Source organism: Pleurodeles waltl, chromosome 4_1 (genome assembly GCF_031143425.1).
Source record: "Pleurodeles waltl isolate 20211129_DDA chromosome 4_1, aPleWal1.hap1.20221129, whole genome shotgun sequence".
Classification (NCBI taxonomy): domain Eukaryota; kingdom Metazoa; phylum Chordata; class Amphibia; order Caudata; family Salamandridae; genus Pleurodeles; species Pleurodeles waltl.
Genome location: NC_090442.1, coordinates 242,565,759 through 242,585,230, shown reverse-complemented (window position 1 = coordinate 242,585,230; position 19,472 = coordinate 242,565,759). Strand labels below are relative to the sequence as shown.

General features: G+C 40.7%; 1 protein-coding gene across 1 annotated transcript in view; it reads left to right on the top strand.

Moving 5' to 3' along the window:
* Positions 1-19,472, top strand: part of TTC38 (tetratricopeptide repeat domain 38) — a 309,404-nt gene that overhangs the window by 221,198 nt on the left and 68,734 nt on the right. Inside the window, exon 11 of the mRNA XM_069228235.1 lies at positions 2,907-3,072. Coding sequence (XP_069084336.1) covers positions 2,907-3,072 — 166 coding nt within the window. The remainder of the gene's footprint in view (positions 1-2,906; positions 3,073-19,472) is intronic.

Sequence of the window (19,472 nt, the reverse complement as noted above, 5' to 3'; positions counted from 1 at the left end):
GAGAAGACGCCATAAAAACGGATGCCGCGGCAGAGAGAGGAGAGCAGACGAGAGGAGAGCAGATGAGAGGAGAGCAGACGAGAGGACCGAAGAATTTGAGAGCGTGGAGCCGCCTGTGGCCGAACCAAGGAGGAAGGAGCAGAAGCCCTGCACTCACACCGGAGTGAGAGAAACCGCCAGAGAAGACGAAGAATCCTGCCACGACCCAGGAGGGTCGTGGCTAACCCAGGTACAGGGTTTATTCAGGGGCACCTGCACTAAAGGGGTAGGAGGGAGGAGAAAGGAGGGAAAAGGAACTGGGGAGGGTGGAAGGGGAACAGGGCAGCTTGGGTTGGGGAACTGAGGACTCGGGAGTCACAGAGCACGTCAACCGCCCTGCACTACTATGTCACAGCCCCGGTAATCGCCCAGGTTTTTGTTTTCTCTCTTTTTCTGACCCGAACCCCATAACATCACCAACCCCTGTCGTTCCTTTCCTCACACCCCTCCCTTATACTAATAAGATAACAAAGATAGTAACTTACCGTCCCACTTACCGAGACCTGTCCTATTGTTCTGCCGAGAGTCCACGAGCATCCAGGAAGAAGCCGGCAGCAGACCACCCCCTACAAGAAGGACAGAAGGAAATATTGAGGACCTGCACAAACCACCTCACATGTAAAACAGAGACTCCCCGGAGAAAAGACTAAGGAGAAGACCAGTTTCTGTTTTTTTTATTGATTTTTTTTTATTTTTTATAATCAATAAACCCTGGCTTCGGCCTTATAAACCCTTACAAAACTGAGTCTGAGCCTCTGTACTATCGAGCCCAATATCCACGCCCCACCACAGTGAGGTGAAAAACTGCTTGGGATCACACATTATAAATAACCAGGATTTGCTAGCTCCCTGATGTGGAAGCCTCATAGAGAAGCAATAGGAAGTAATGTTGTACCTGCGGTGGGAGTTTGCATTAAGTTTCACACGACATTTCATCTGAGTTTTGCTGGGGCTCATCACTACTTCACAGACGTCACTTCTCCTCAAAAGCACTCCTACCGTTCTTCCTATGCGAGATACCCCACATCTATCACAGCCAGCATCCAGACGGAACTCGCATCCACTCACCTGCTGCCTCTCTGTTCCTTGCTGTGGTCCAGTCCTGAAGGAATTAACATTCCAATTTAGGAAATGGTACTTTTAAAGTTATTTTACAGGCCTGTGTACATCCCTTGTTAAGAAAATTAAGTTCACCTTTAGGTTAGAGCAATACTTGTTCTTGTCACCATGTGCCACAGGGCCACATTGTTTGTTAACTAGCTGTCAAATACTTGGTCAGGACTGCAACAAATAAGTATTTATTTGTACTTTCATTGCAGCTGCTGTTTGAAAGTAGAATGATCTGCTCACTTTTAAACATGGAGAATTACATTTATATACATGCATATGCATATATTTGTACAATAGCACTTATTCCACTCACATTAATCAGCGGAGTCTAGCAAGTACATCATTATTTTGAGAATATGTGGCTGTATACTCTCGAGACATTGTATGAATTGAAGATGGATGGTCTCATTTCTGGGATACCAGGACCAGTCGGAACTAAGCTGTCCAGTACACAAATCCATTGCACGAATTGTAGATTTAGCCAAGCTAGACGAAGAGGCTTTTTAAGGTTTGGTTAGTCTTAGGCTTTTCTTACAAAACATGAATGTCACCTTTTCAAGAAATTGATCATTTTATCAATTAATGCAAGACGAATAATACAAATAACTCAGCTTAGTACCCTAAAAAGTTGAATGTCAGTGAAACAAATGTTATAACTTCAACTCGATAAAAATTCAGAGATTGAATATCCAGGGAGATAACCTCAAAACAGGTTATTAAGCAAAATTCAAAAATACTTAGCTTAACTGCATTTGTGGAAACGCGAGTGAGATGGAAGAAAGAAGGGCTGCAAAGAAATAGAATTTAAAAAGAATGGTTTAAAAAAACCTAGAACACCTTGTAGTTGCATATTTCACTGACATTTAAAAACAAAAATGAGAATTCCTGTTGTGGGTCTTTAGTACAGAAATTGTAACCCAACATGTTTTCTCAGGTCTGCAGGTGTACTTGGAGTATGTAAAAGTCACCACGTGTCAGCTACTGTGTTAAGATGAAATGCTGTTGAACTCTCGCAAACTAACACCTAATGGGATTTTGGGACCAATAAATTACCCTTTAAAAGAGCTCCAACATGTTTAAAAGCGTCAGTTCTAGCTTGTTGGAAAACCTTTGAAAGCAGGTGCTTCTTATTGGTGGATCCGGTGCTATAAACAGTGGTTGGGGGGGGGGGGGAGGGTACTATTTTCAGTGTAGCCACCAGAGCCCAGTAGTGTGAGAGAAACAATGTAACCAATTTATGGAGACATTCAGGGGTATATTTCCCTTCCTTCTATTTATTTGTTTTTTCTTTCGTTCCACCTCTCTCCTTCAGTCTTTTTTTCAGTTTTTTACCTTTTTGCAGAAGTCCCACATTGGCGTCTTTTTGTCTCTTTCATGTCCTCCTCTGTTGATATATTTTCTGTCTTATTCTGCGCTATTCCTTCTCTTTTTTCCTGTTTCAGCTTCTTTCCTGAATGATGTATATTTTCGTTTTTTTTTTTTTTTTTTTTTTTAAGTATCACCCTAAAAATGTAGAATTTGTTAACGCTTATTTCTTTGGGTTGAGGTAATGCTCCATTAACAGAACACAACTGGATAAATGCAGCTATTGTGTATATATACGCAGTCTTGCCTGGGCAGTCTTAGGTGTATACGAAGGCACTGAAATGGGATGTAAATGCATTGGTTTCGTAGCAGGTTTTGCATTTTATTTTAATTTTATCACAAAGATAAGGGAATTTTTTGGTGGGGTTAGTAAATATCAGTTTTTCTTCCAGGTGTAAATGTCGGAGATCGGTGGAAGAAGCTTGTGCAGGTCACAAAGAAGCATGCTAAAGATCATATTCTGATTTTCAATGATCTGCATATTTTGATGTCCTCTCTGGGTGCAAGTGATCACAACACAACCAGTCAGCTTTTATCAACTTTGCAGCAGGTTACAGAGTAAGCAATTTATATATTTTGCCAATTTGAGATTCTTATGGTATGTCGGCCCAAATCCTCAAACATTATGTTGTGTAAAATTTTGACTAGTACTTATTTATGTAGCACCTTATACCATCACAAATTATATTTTTGAGGAACAAGTAATGTTGCTGTTGTACTGTCATACAAAGCAATGTGAAACTAAGCGAATGGGATAGCCTGTGAAGTGCGGTCCAGCATGAGTTTCAGGAGCAGAAGAATTTTCAGTGTCTGTTGAATTAGCCAGCCTGGTTCTATCAGCAAAAGAAATACCACATCCTCCTCTATGGAAAAGTGATAGGAGTTAACCATGCACATTACCTAAAATGAAGATAAACACCTGGGAATAAAGTAATTTTGGTTTACTTTCCTCTTGTGGGATATGTGACTGCACGCACATAGTAGCTCGTGGATTGAAAAGCAGACCGCGCTTGAGCAGATAGCTGCTGTAATGAGTGTTGATTTGTCACTGGCTGACCTGTGTGCCTCTAAATTTATTGGACCATCTTGCTGTTCAATAGTTGTCATGGATCTTCTAGAACACTGTTAGGATACTAAAAGCAGTAAAAACAAGTTTGCATGGTCTGCTTTGTAAAATCTTTATTGAACGTCTTGCAGAATATTTTAAGGTTGTAAGGAGTAGAAAGTGTTTTAGAATGCCTCAAAAACAAGATATCTTTTTTTATCTTCCCTTGCTCCCATTTTTTATACTACGCCTATTTCCATACATCATAAAAATCTTGTTTATAGTCTTTATTCACATGAGACAGAACCACAGGTACCCAATTCAACATATTAATAGTGCACATCTTTGGCTCTACAGGGGGGGGGGGTTCATTGTGGGTTCAAGCATTTTTTAACATACTAAATACTGCACAGAAAGGTTGTTGGGATGTCCCCTGCATAGTAAGTGGCCATTCTCCAGTGCTGAGTGCTCAACTGCATGTAAATCTGGCATTGTAACTTTTATTTTTCCATGGCATCACACCAACCTAGTTTGTGTGCATAGGCTGAGGGTACAGTGTCAAGAAACTGTTCTGTGAACTGAATGGTGCGCAGTGGGTGCCCTTGTAGTAGGCAGGTGGCCACTGTCTCTCTTTCTCTCTCGTGGCAATATACTGTGTTAAGTATTTTCTGGTGGACCAGAAGTTTGCACTTCTGTCAGTAGAAGTGGTCTACTAGCACATATGTTGTAAAAATCTGTTATGTGAAATCCAAAAACCTTGCACTAATAACCCGTGTGTTTTGGAGAGTGAGTTTACAGTGAGACGGTGATACATGTGTGGTAGTAGGCCTCTGTGTGCAGCATGTGTGAGTCTGAGTATTGAAGCCAGTTGGATCCATCATTTTGTATGCAGTTGGTTTAGCCTGGCACAAGATGGAAAGATGAGGACCGCAGCTTCAGGCAGTACAAATCTTTTGACTACATTCATGTGGCAGAAGTATGGCGATTCAGACACTGAAGCAAGGAGGGTGGAACCAGGGCTACGTTTTCCTTATTCCAGAACACTGTGATTTTATAGATAGAAGCGGTGAGGTGTGGGACTGCATTTTCTATTGTTCAGTGAGGACCTTTCTCCCACATGCATTTCCTTCTGTCTGTCCCTGATTACTGCTTCAAAAAGGCAGATGAAAGCTAGGTGCAGATATCTTCCCCTTCATTATGCTCATGCGATGCAGTGAGGCCTGCTCACCTGGTGTGAGAAGCATTTCTTTACACAAAGATGTGCCTTGAGAGCATCAGCAGAGGACCTTGAGAGGAGAACCAACCCAGAGTACTGGTACTGCTGTGTATCTAGAGCTGATGTCTCCCAGAGGTGAGGGGGTATAAACTGATGTTTGCATGAGCCGAGGGTCTGCATTCTGCATAGAACCTGGCCCGTCTATTAAGAGAGGGAGGAGGTGTGCGGGACCCTGCAGGACAATAGACTGTCTACAAGGAGAAAGAGGAACATTGTTGTAAGGAAGATGTGTTGCTTCTGAGAGGAGCCAGTCGTCCTAGGAGGATGCAGCTATTCTTCACCTCTGGAGAAAGGGGTTGGCCTGTGAGGCTACAAATGCTGGAAAAGATGTACCATGACATCCGGACCTGCCATGCCGTAGTCTTTCAACAACCATGACCCATTGCTTCTGGATGGTGCCACACAGCCAGAGAGGTTGTAGAAGCCGGATTTACAGTGCTGCAATCATCAATAATTTTGGGCACTTAGGAGAGGCAGCTATGAAGAAGGACTCGCATGATTCCCTCTGGAGAGTCTAGTGAAAAGTTCTTCATCCCTGTTATGCATGAGTTTTAGAAGGCTAAGCAGTTTCACAGGGGCACCCAAACAATTTCACTTATGTCCTTCCAGCCTTGAACTATGGCAGTCTGTACTGGAACATGATCAAACGACTGCATAAAGAGCAGTGGCATTTTAAGAGTGTCTATTTGCAGAAAACCACAGCTGGATCAGTTAGCGACCTAATCAAGTCCTGTAGGCAGTTCAGGACTTCTCTTCCTCAGCCCCCTGCTCCCTCCTACAGAGGCCTTGCCAAAGGCTTTGCTGCTAGGGGCCAGCCTATCTGTAGAGAATAACCTGTGCAGTTTCACAAGAATAAGGTAATGTTAGCCATTTATACTTTGCATAAAATCAAGTGTAACAGGGCGATATTTGCTTCTTTTACCAGGAAGGTACTAAGAAGTGTGTATTTCTGAATTAATGCAATTGATGTGCACCTAAAGACATTTTCAGTCATCGAGTACCGAAAGCCAGGCACAGTTAGATTCGTATTGAGGTGTTCTTAGCACTGTTTAAAAAGTATTAAATATTTTTACAAATCTGACCATGATGATAGTTTACAATTATATAACTCTCTATTTATCTAGTCATTGATTGTACTGAAAAAGCAAATGAATACGGTGTCATTTTATAGGAGCTTCAGTGAAATGTTTCTGTAACAGCTTATGCTGGAGTTTTGGAGATGCGATTAGTCTCTTTCTTTGGTGCATGGGACTTGTGATCCTTAGTTCAGTGGATCCGGGCAGTGAGTATGAGTTCATGATCAGAAAGTGGCTAAGAAGAACAACATTCACAGTAACTATTTTGTTGTACTGCATTGCATCATTTATATATCACTTACTACCCTTATTTGGGGCGCTAAAGCGCTTGCTTGCAAGAGAAGACTGCTACCCCAGTTAAGGTGTGTGTTCTGAAAGCTGTTATCTTTCTTTTGATCCTTTGTGGGAAGTGCTTCCCTTTTGTGCGTGACTGAGGGTCACACAGTTAATGGTTTTCAGTAAGATAGAGCACTAGCATAGGGGCTGCCAGCTGCAACTGCTGATACAGTAATGTCCTAAGCCTAAGCCAGCCTCTCCACCTCCATCTATAATCAGCATGACCCGGCGGCATTCCTGACTAGCTTGAAGACGCTCTGGCTCAGCCTGCCAGATAGTTGCAGGTCAGCACTTGGCTCTTGGCACAGGTGAGTCAGTTCAACAAGGGAAAGTTAAAATGGAACTGATGAGTCGGAGATCACAATCAGCTCAGGGGCACAGGCTGGGGTAGTGTAAAATCTAGTAAATACTCTTCAGACATAGGTCACTAGTAAAAGAGGTTTATTCTAAATCCACCTCATCCATCGCCAGCGGGGGATAAATTGACTCTGGATGACACACCAGTAACAGTACTAGAACCGTACCTTAAACATTCTTAATTCCACTAATCTGCATGTGGTTCTACTCTTGAAACCACTTACAGGAGACACCACACATCTCCCTTCCTTATTTATTTATATAAATTATAAACATTGGTTTGTCAACTTATAAACCTTGGTTGTGATATAAAACAGCAGAACCACCACCATACCTTTTACACAGTGACCAAATATTTTAGATAACGAGCTGGCATTTTCCTATGATAACTCATTCTTACTTTCTCCCTAATGTCATTCTGATCATTTCAAGATCTCCCATCTGGTCTTACAGCCACTCCCTCTCTTTTGTTTCTGATCTGCACATCACTTTAACTTCTTTCTCCTCCAAAGCTTCTCTTTTCACCACTCATGCTCACCTTTTCTCTCATGTCCATGTTTATTAGCACAACCCTGTTCTTATACCAAAATCCTTTCATCAGCTATTTTTATAGCATTTCCAAGTAACTTAATTACTTTTTGTGCCTTGGTGAACTTTAACCATGATGCACATTGTACAGGTGATTTCATTTTCACAACATCTCCTACTTTGATTTCAGCATTACGGACATTTTTTCTTCTGCCAGAATCCTCTTTTCTCTTTCCATCAGCCTTTCTTCTTAAAATTCTCCAACCTGTATGACCATTGAACTTTATGCTTTTGTTCCAATCCATCCAACCTGGACATAAACACATGTTCGACGCTCTTCCCTTAAACAGTTGAAACAGAGTCTTCCCAGTGGTCATGTGTGGAGACATACGGTACACAGTAATTCTCTCCTGTAACTTTTTTCTAGTCTAGACAGTTCATCTTAGCCAAGTGTATAATCTCCTTAATGTATTTGATAAATCACTCAATGGTCCCATTCGTTTCTGGATGATAAATGGGATTTTTTTGGTGGATAGTGCCACGTCTTTAAGTAGTTTTCCATTTCATTAGAGCAAAATTGAGTACCATTGTGAGACAAGATACTTTTTGGAAAACTCCCTTTTTGGAAAACACTCTCCATTAACTCAATGATGCCAAAAGATGAAATATCCCTGACATTCTTAACCTCAAGCCACCTTGAGTAGAGAACCATCATTACTATTTGGTAAGGTGTAACATGCTCACCTTGCAATGGACCCACAATGTCAATTGATACCACCTCCCATGGTTGACTCTGTAAATTCCTGCAAACTATGGGAACTTGATGAGATCTCAACATGTTATTGCTACAAGAGCAGTCCACACACTCCCTAACTGTCCGTCCAATATTCACATCTATTCCTGGCCACCAAAAACTCTCTCTCAAGTTTTCGTTTTATTTTTACTATACCTAGGTGGCCTGCGTGAGCCTGTTTTAATCAGTTTGTTTCTCAGTTTTGACGGGGGAATCTAGTTTATCTCAGCAATAAATCATGATCTGCAGGCAAATCATCTTTAACCAAATTCCACACACACTCAAGATTTGTAAACTTTCCATGACTTATGGCACTTCCTTTAAAGTGTCATCATTTTGTAGTTCAAATTCTATTCCTCTTCAGTTACACCACCAAGTGTAGTTTCATACACATCTTGTGTTAGTTCACACACATCTTCCTCTAAATCTCGAACCTCATCTTGTCTGTCATTAATTTCTTCCTCTTCTACCAGTCTTGAATGACAATCTGCACTAACATTTCGTATGCCTGGCAGATACTCCACAATAAAGTTAAGTTCTTTCAATGCAATGATCCATCTTCGTACCCTTGCTGAAATGCAATCTAACCCCTTCTTTTTGATCACCTCTGATAATACCACAAACTTAGTTCCCCCAATGAAAAACTTACATTTCCTGAGAGCCGAAAAGAATGCCAGAGTCTCCCTTTCAATCACAGAATAGTTTTTCTCAGAGACGTTTAACGTTTTTGACACACACGCTATAAATCTTTCCTGTTCATTGCTTCTGTGGGTCAACACGGCTCCCAAACCTTAAGAACGGCATCTGCAATTATGTGCGTGTCTTCACCTGAGATAAATGCCTGTAAACACAGTGCCTTTTTCAACCCTTCCTTTATTGCCTTGAACTTCAAATCACATTGATTACTCCACTCAAGTTCCTTGCCTCTCTTTAACAGACTTCTCAAATTCACTGAATTACCTCCAGTTTCTTATGTATCTCCCATAGTAGTCTACCATTCCAGAAAATGAAATTAACTCCTCATTAGACTGTGGTGTTTTCAAATTACTTATTGTGTCAACCAATTCCTGTTTGGGTTTCACACCTCCACCCGAAATCAGGTTTCCTAGGTACCCTACCCCAACCATGCCAACCTAGCATTTGCTTCTATTGAGTGTGAGATTAGCCTCCTTTAACATCTCCAAGACACTATGAACATGGACATTGTTTTCCTCCATAGCATTACCAAATATCAGAACATCATTTTGGTAGCACTTGACCCCATCTAACTCCTTTAAAACTTTACACATTATGCGTTGAAACACTGATGCACCCGACACAAGACCAAATGACATTCTTCTGTATTTAAAAGCACTCATGGGTGTTACGAATAATCTTGTCAAGGACTAATCTGTTCATCCCACGAATACGCAATGTTGACCAGGCTGCTTGTTCCCAATTCCACCTAAACGTTGCATGCTTCCCACTTAAATGCACATGATCGGCACCGCAACATCCCGGGGCAAAGGGGATGGATGAGAAAAGGATAGAGATACTGGAGTCACAGGGCTGGATCCAGACAACTAGCGATGATTCTTGAAGAGACGGTCTTTTTAATGATAATTTGTCCATCAGTCAAATAACCAATATTTCATAACCCATGTATACTCTCTCATTAAACTATGATGTACAAGCTCGATGTACTTGTTGGGGTCCCTTTTCCCGCTTTTGATGGCTCTCCATCTCTCTAGGAATTTTCAGAAAAAATGTTGTTTACCTGTAATTAAATAAAACCTTGAACCTTCTATACTGTGTATAACTACTCCCACTGTGATCCCACATTAGTCCCTTGTCACCTCAATTAAGCCTACCTAGAGGTTCCTTGACGTTCAGTGGATATCTTGCGTGTTTCACCTTGATGAGATTTCCCAAGATGCTGACTCACTCGACTCCTAGACATTTACATAGGTAACAATAATAAGAACAAACTCTCAAGGAATTAGATTCTCCAGATATTCAAGGGTTAATCATTGTACTGTGCTAGTATTGTGACGAACACAATTCAATGTTTAAATCACACTGAAAACATAGGGTTAATATCAAAGATACCCTCTTGGTTGATAAGCTGCGGTATACAAATACTTGCTTGATTAAATCCATATCAGACGTGAATCTCTTGTACCTGAACCTGTGACTCAGCATTGGGATTGAGCACCACACCTAATAGCCTTTGGTGTGGCCAACTCAATAAATTGTCTTTTATTGGACACATAGACCTTGCATGTCTTCCTCCTAACGCCAAACAGCCTTCAAAGTAACCTAGCATTTTGATTGGTTGTCCCCTAAACCCTCTTGGGTTCACATCCATCGAGTGTAATTTATTACTTTCCTCCAAAAATCGTTCAAAACACTGTTTAGAAATACTCCTCAAATGCGTTGACTTGGTAATTTGGAACATAACTTCCTGTGAATCTTCTTTAACATCTCTTATGGTACTTTTCTTGCCCCTGTTACGACAACACTTATAGAACTGCCTTTTCTTCCCACAGCCATTACAATAAACCTTTGATGCCGGGCAAGAACTCGCATTTGCTCTGTGACTGCAACACCTAAAACATTGTCCCATGAATTTTGTGTGTCTGTTTCTCTTTGTTTGACTTCTTTCTCTTTTTCTTTGACTATTTCCTTCCTTTTCACCTCACACAACAACTCTTCCACTTTCTCACATAATTCTGAAATACACTTTAACATATGCTCCCTCTGAACCACCGTAATTTCCTCCAAAGATGGCTCATCATTCACCACAATTCTTCCCTGATCTTGTTGCTACCATACCTTAGGACAAACCGATCACAAATTCTTTCCTCTAATATCGCACCATATTTGCACTTTGCCAGTTTTCTTAGACTCATTAGTTACCCTTCAAACTGTCTCATCCTTTCCTCCCAAAATAATACCTCCCTCAGGAGATAATGTCTGGCCAGGTTTCATATTTGTTTACATTTCTTTGTTCATTTACACTCAGATCTGGTAAATTCTTCATGACCTCTTGTACCTCACCCACCAAACAATGCATAAGTAGAGCATTCCTCCTTTCCTCATTTAATGTTGGCCCACACACCCTTGCATAATGGTTGAACATCTTTTCGCATTTGCTTCGTTGTATGGTCGGCTCACCTGGGCTGCTTAAGAAAAATGGGGGTGTCATTATGTTATGCATATTCCAATACTCCAATTCACACAGAGCTACACCATAAGTGTATGCCACCCACTTATCTAAAAATCTCTATCACAATAAAGTTTAAGTTACTGCGGACACAGTATAATCCTCATGCAATGACGGGCTTAAGAGTGCATGTCACCGAAATAAAAGTGCAGACCGTGCTGAATGCTGTTCAAACGTGGTGTGCCTGTCACCTTGCCACAAAACAGACTGAAAAGTACCTGTAACCAAGATGATTCGATATGACAGATTTGTCATTGCATTCAAGGTTTACCAGTCAGTACTATGCTTTCCTCTCTGACCTGCAAATCTTTGTGGTGTGCCAGTCACAGCTGTGTTTCCGCTAGGTAAATTCATCCTTGGTTTCACTCAAAATCGCAAATACGGAGTTCTGAGGTGCTACGATGCTGACATGATGCTTTGCCCTTTACAACAGCTGACATGCAGCAGCTGAAACGATCAAGACAAATCTGGATAAAATAAAAAATGGCTGCCTTGCGATGCTAAAAAGTGGTTTTGGTAGGCAGTAGAGCCTATTTTACACTCATCTCCACGTGGATGTATTTGTTTCACTCAGCAATTGGCCCCAAACAACTCAGACTTGGAACGCAACTTTGTTCCATCACCACTGGCTCGAGTGCCTCCGCCAATCCTGCAGACCTCGGATGACGCCACCCTCATCAGCACAACGCTCACTGCAAACTCAGCCTCCGTACTCCTCCATTTCACACAGGCATCTGCCTGTCAGCAACCCCACCACAAAGCATTTCTGCCACTTCTGCCAGCTGGTTTTTTTAAACCCCACAACTTCAGTCGATAAGTCTACTCATTCTTCTTCTAGCACCGTCTTCTTGATTACTCCTCTTTCTCCATGTTGAGGTGTAACTGCACCCATTGTCACCAGCGTAAAATCTAGTAAATACTCTTCAGACATAGGTCAGTAGTAAATGAGGTTTATTTTAAATACACCTTATCCATTGCCAGCTGGGGATCAACTGAGACGGGATGACGCATGAGTAACGGTAATAAAACCTTACCATAGACATTTGTGATCCCACTAATCATGTGGTTCTACTCTTGCAGAAGACACCACAAGTAGTTAGTCATTTGTGCGGTGGTCAGTGGTGGCATGGCATCCTATCGCAAGCTCCAAGGCTTGGTTTTACTTGTGAAAAAGTGTCACTCGAAGAGTCACACATTTAGCAGTAGTATGTCACTCATCAGTTCACTGACACCAACAAAATGTCACACATAAGCAATGTGAAAACTTGGTCATTATGCCCGTAAAGGCAACGTCTTGAAGCCAGCACAACTCTCCTCACCCTGTGAGCACCACTGGGGGATTATGCACCAGTTCTTTACTCAGGGGTGGGTCACACCCCTGACTAAAGAACTGGGGGTTGTTTGTGCACAAGTAAAAAACAGCAAAATTGCAGCCAGCCACCTCTATTTCTGCCTGTTGGACCACTCATCTCAAGAGTGTAGTCACCTCTTGTGTCAACTGTTGCACCAGAAAACAAACAAGCATTTGCAATGTAATAGGGCTTGCATTTAGTTGAGTTGGAGCTAATGGCATTGCAAATGCAAAACTGGACTTTTTTGTCACATTAATTGGTCAACCCTGCTGCCTATTGTGGTCCTTTCTGCCACATAATACCAGTGGCCCTGCATATAACTAAAGGATTAGTAGGCCTTCTGGAATATTTTTTCCAGATGCAAAACATATTTACTTGGCAGTTGGTATAGGCGTCTTAGTCAGCGGGGCAATTAATAAATAATTGTACTTCAAGAATGCATGCTTATTGGATCACTATCCCTTTACTGCAGAGGAATTGAATAAAACGTCCATAATTTTTCACATGCATGAGGAGAGCCATCTCACATGATATTAATGATCCTCAGTCAGTCTTGAACAGTGAAATATGAGTTATAAAATATTGACCACTGTAAAGCATAATCAACTGTAAGCTGTCCTCTGTTAGTTTTATAAATACACGCACACACAGCTCAGATTTCAGACTCAAATGTGTGTAGTTCATCTAGTCAGATTTCTGCTTTGTATTTGCAGCTTGTATCACGTTACAAAAATAAAATTACTAGTCCCAGAATGCAAAGCAGAAACATAAACTTAACGAGAGAATACGCATCCAACTAGGGAGTTGGACAGCTCTACAAACACTACTCCAAGGGCTGGTTTCCAGCTTGTATCACATTATAAAAATAAAAGTACAAGTCCTAGAATACAAACCAGAAACATAAACTAAATCAGCGAATCACGTTTTGAACTATGGAGCTGGACAACTCTTTGAATACTACTCCAAGGCTGGCTTCCAACTTTATGATATTATAGTTGGAATGCCCTCTTGAATAGTAGTGTATCACAGTAAAAACACAGCAAAGCCAGGATGTCAGCGCCTTACCTGACTGTTTTCATCACGGACTGCAGCTGCAGCTCATGAGCTGGGTTGGCTGCTGCACAGGGTTTGGAAGAGACCACAGTGCACAGATTTCACAGGTATTTATTAAGGAGTTCAGTAAAGTTGTAAGATTGTGCTCAAACAAATATCTTGTTATTGCTGGAGGCCCCAAAAATACAAACATCTTCAAAGCAGAAAATAGCTATAAAGCTCTATGCTGTAACATAGTTGCTGGATATAAATGTTAAAGCTCTAAATACTGAGGCAGCGTCATTTTAAAGATATATCGGCCTATATATTCCATGTCTAGCCACTCTTGGTGCCTTCAGCTCACTGTTACCGCTGTTTTCCATTTGTGAGGTTTTTTTCGGTTTAGAGTGCATCTAATGTAAAAATGTCAAAATAACTCTGGTGATTTATGTTCTTGGTGGAGAGAGAACTTACTTTTGTCTAGTGGAAGGTTGGAACCATCATAAGGTAGCGCAGAGGGTTAATGTACCTGCTGCAAAGAACGGTTACTAGACAAATCACAAAGTGCATATAATGTAACTAGTCTGACCACTCATTAGGATCATTCAAAAATATCTGCACAGAAACCCTAACCATCGAGTTGGCAACAGTGGAAAAGGTATGATAATGCATCACATGATATGAAAAGCCAACACTTGCATATACCACCCTTACAATGGTCTTTGCAGAGTCCAGACTGTTTCCTGTGCTCCTATAAGGGCTTCTAATATTCACCATCATGATATAACGCTGCCACTCACAGGAGTTTGACACAGCACAAATTATACCCTGTACTAGGAGCATCAGAGCGCTTACTGAGCATCTCAATTATAGTAGGAGTAAAGAATCAGGCAAAAATTGTAACAGCAGTGGCCATGATATACACAAACAAAACAGCACAGGCATGCTCATTTAAAGACTGACATTCAAAGATAGTTTAAAATAAAGAAAGTACGAATCAGCACGTCTAATCATTAACAGTCTAGTCTGGTCAGATAGGTGAATGAAGATGACTCTCGGGACAGGAAGAGCAGAACAGTTCATTGTGCACTGCAGTGGAAGTACTCCATAGGAGGTAGGAGGACACACTGAAAGGCGTATAGCATGGGGTGGGAGAAATGTTTTTCGAGACAGAACCCATGATTTTTATGCATGTTTTAAATAATGATTACCAATCGGTAATTAACATAACTGATCCTCAAGCCACACACACACAAAAAAGAGAAATTAACAGCCTCTTCTCTACTTAAAGATTAACATTCAGGGTTAAACTGAAAACTCAACTTTTATCAACCAATATTATGGAACTATTGTACAGAGGAAGCCACAAAGAGGCAAAAAGGCCCAGAAGGGTGTCTGGCACACATCAACCCATCGCGGACGTGTCAGGTTACTGCGCAGTATAGGTATACTCTGCATGGTTTTCAAACAGTTGATGTACAGGCACATGGAAACTGAAACTAAGAACAGAAGAGCAGTGGGATGGGTAAGCATGGTTGGAGGTCTCAAATTCTTTCAGGGGTGAGGGGCAAGGAGTGCACGGCAGTGAGTGCCGGCCTGTGGCAAAGCAGCATCCATCTGGGTTTGTGTACGTTTGTTTAGGGGGTGGGATGTTGCAGTGAGAGCTCACGTGACCTTCCTCAACATAAACAATGCACACCTAATCCCCCAGCAGACCTAATCCCCCAGCAGTGCGGGGTATGGGAGAGGGAGAAGGAGAAAAATAACCTTGTCCCATGCAGCTCTTCTCCTAAGCATCCTTCGAATTTAACGAGGTGGAGCTCGACTTCATAAGACACCAGCACTGAGAAGGAGTCCATAACTTCAACATTGGGAACACAATGTGCCGAAAAGAAAAATGCTAATTAAGGCAAGGGGTTAATTAGGGTTTCAAATATATAAAAAGGACAGCATATAAATGAAATCTGAACTTAAAAAAAAAAACAAGGAAGTGTGCACCGTACAAGTTAGCCATGTATTACAGCCGTAAATGAAAGACATCGCTCACGGTGACTGAAAACATCCTGGGCTCATGCTGTTATACAAGTAAACAAGAAAGTTGGCGCCGTGCTGAAACATGAAGTGCGGTGCCCATGTAGATACAAGTTAGGCTTGTGTCAAGAACTGAAAAAAACAATAGTCCCCCAAGTCAGCAGATACTCATGTAAAGCGTAACAATACAGTACTTGGCCTGTGCTCTTAAGTGGGGATAAGCACCGCAAAAGGAATGAATTATGCATGCCTTTCACGAATGAAATCAAGTGATTTTTAAAAGTCAGGCCCACAAACGAATGAAAGTGATGGGTGTGGTTAAAACCCACAGAATAGATGACAACAGGTCAGAAGTGCTTACAATCAACCTAAAAAGGAAATGAGCCTCTCAGGTACACGTTTCCTGCAGTCCAGTGTGCTATTTATGTTTCACTCTTCAGAAGAGACCACATAGACCAGGTCCGCTCATTACAACCAAAAGCAAATTCCAGCTAGATCTGAAGCCCAGGACAGACCACTGGTACTGTAAGTACTGTCTGACCGCACTCAGTAAATGACTATTTGAAACACAAGCCAGTTAATCTGTCAGAAGCAAGCTGCAGAGCAAGTCAATTTTAACACACTGGAAGACTGCTTGGTATGCTTATTAATATGCCTGCATTAGCGTGCCTTGCGGTGGGGTGATCCCAGGGCTCACTAATGCAAAACTAGTGCGTTATAGTGCGGTGATGTGGCCACCAGCACTGCAATGCATTAGTCCAACCCCTAATGGCAGGGCTGCATACAAGTTAAAACCATATAATGTTTTCACTGCCTACCTGTCACTCACAGGTGGAATCCATGCATCGCCACAGAGTCAGCACGAGCAGCTAATGTGTATCTAGTGGGCCCAACATTTAGTTCCCACCCCCTCAGTGGGCCCAATGCGCCGGCCGGTGTACTGGGGAGAAATGCAAGCCTAGATGTCTCCTCCCAGGGTGTTATATGGACTACATACAGTAATTTGTTCAGTAAATGAAATGTCAGATGCCGTAAAGATATTTATTAGCAGGATGCATTTAACAAGTTCACAAAGATAAGCACCAGTGGGCTGGAGGTCAGAAGTCAATACCATAAAAGCCATGCACGACCAACCAGAGAAACTCGGTAGAGTTTAAATCATTAAATTTTTTAAAGTCTTGTGGAGTCAGTTTATGAAAAGAGAATACAGTTTGAATAAACACAAGTTCTAGTAACACGTTCACAACATAACATCTAAAAGCGCACACTGCATTCTAAAAGCGCACGCTGCATTCAACATTTATTAGCCACATATATACAACCCCCTCCTTTCAATCAAAAATAAAAACAAAAACAAAATAATAATACATTTTACATATAATAATCCTTAAATTTTTTGGGCATACCCACATTCCTTTGTATTCTTTGCTGATTTACATAATTCTCAATCGCTTCTGATACCTTATCAGCAGATACAATTTCTTGACAGTTTGAAGAATTGGATGTCTTATTCACAGCAATACACAGTTCCTGACCAGTTGAATTACAAGATTGTATATCAACAAGAAAATCATATTCCTGGCTCCTTTCAGCACCTTTCTATAAAATAATTTTTCTAGCTTGTGTTTCCAAAATTCTTACTACGTCTGGTTTGCTCCACCACCCTTTGTTGTGAAGAAGAACTGACCCCTTGGACACTTATTCTGCTCTACAAGGTCTTGAAAATTGTGTGCCACCATTTTTTATTCATGTGGGAATTCGGACTAATAACCAATCCCCAACTTGCACATCCACCATTTTAACTTTGTGTTTTTCATGAATTTTTATTTTTTATTTTCTTTGATTACTTAGTACAGTGGATATAACTTCTGATACATCATCAAATTTCTTTTTATTAATTTCTCTAATATGCCACATCATGGAAAACGTTTACGCAATAACATAAATGGACAAACACCAGTAGTACTATGTGGCGTTAACAAATATGACCATATTTTGTTTCTCAGAAAGATTTTAACATCTTGACCCATTGCTTATGCAGATTGAATTCCTTCTTTAAAAAATCTGTTGATGTGTTCAACTAGATCATTTTAAAATGGAGAATAAAGAGCAATTTTGACTTGTGTAATATTATGTTGATTCAAGTAATCTAACATTTTTTAGACATGAAGTGTGTTTCATTATCAGTGACAATTTCTTTTGGAGTGCCTTCAAAAGCAAAAATAACCTCCTAAAATTTGATAACAGAATCATTGGCAGGTTTTGATACGAATCCAACATACACCCATTTAGAAAAAATAATCTGTTAGCACAATCATATACTTCAAAGAACATGGAAGTAAATCAAATGGGCCAGCAAAATCTAGCGCTAATGTACACCAGGCATAGTTTGGATATGAAACATTCTGAAGGGGAATTTAATGAATTTTCCAATGTTTGTCAGAAACTAAGCAAGTAGTGCAATTTCCTATAAAATTAGATACTTGTGAGTCCATACCACAGTAGAATTGTTTAACAGACTTGCAGGTGCTACTTATTCCTAAGTGCCCTTTTTGTGCTTCTTCAATTAACAATTTCCTTGCTGAAAATGGAGGCTCTAAACGGTCAGCACGTAGCAAAACACCATCCATTTATGAGAGCTCATTAATAACTCGAGTGAAGGGACATACTGATGCTTTCACACTTCTTTCACGAGGCCAACCAATATTAAAAAATGAGGTGTCCAAACAGAATCCTTGCTTAAAGCTTCCACCCGTTTTTTGCGTGAAAGAACAACTTTGTCAAATAAAACATCTTCAATCAGCGCAACCACACATTCATTTTCACCTCCCATGCATTTCTCTTCATTTACAGGCAACCTAGAAAGGCAGTCTGCTCTGACATTTCTACCTACTGGAATATATTTAAGAATACAATTATTTTTCTTGTAACTTAAAGTAGCCTAACTAGCCAAAGCCTTTCCTGTAACAGTACCTTTCAGCAGCTAAGTGGTTTATGATCAGTGTACATGTCAAATTGATGTCCTTAAATGTAGATCTTTAATCTTTCCACTGCCCAAGAACATGCTAATGCCTCAACTTCAATTGTGCTTTAATGAGACTCAGCAGAACTTAAAAAACGTGAGGCAAAAGCAATAGTGTTTTCTTGCCCTTGAACCCATTGAGAAAGTACAGCACCCAGGCCTATTTGATTTGCATCTACAGAAATTAAATATCTCTTATCAGCAGTGAAAGGTGATAAAGCAGGTGCTGATACAATCATGTTTTTTACAATTTGGAAAGCTTTATCTACTTCTTCAGACCATGTATATTTAGTGGATTTCTTCAACAAATCTCTTAAAGGTTGAACAATATATGCATACCCTTTGATGAACCTAGAGTAATATTCGATAAGGCCTAGAAAATACCTAATAGTGTCCTTCTCTCTAGGAGATCCTGCATCCTGGATAGCTTTACCCAAAGAATACTTTGGAGAAATACCCTTAGGACTTATTGTGTGTCCTAAATATTCAGACTTTTTAACATTATTCCTGCATTTGACAGCACGCAACGTTATAACAAACATTGTAAACCTATCAAAAAACATTTTAAAGATTTTGTTATGCTCAGCTAAAGTATCTGCAAAAATGAGAACATCATCCTGGAAGGCCTGTGCTCCCACAATCCCTTCCAGCATCATGTCCATGAACCTCTGAACGACACTGGCGGCTGATGCTAACCTAAATGGTAATCTAGTGAACTAATATGCACCAAAATGTGTGACGAAGGTTGTAAGTTCTTGGGAAGCTTGATCAAGCGGGATTTGATGGTATGCTGATTTTAGATCGAGCAGACAAAAGAACTGTGAATGTCAAATATTGGCTAGAAATTCTTGTACCTTGGGTAAAGGATGGTACTCAATCACAATGGTTTTATTAAGAGTGCGAAG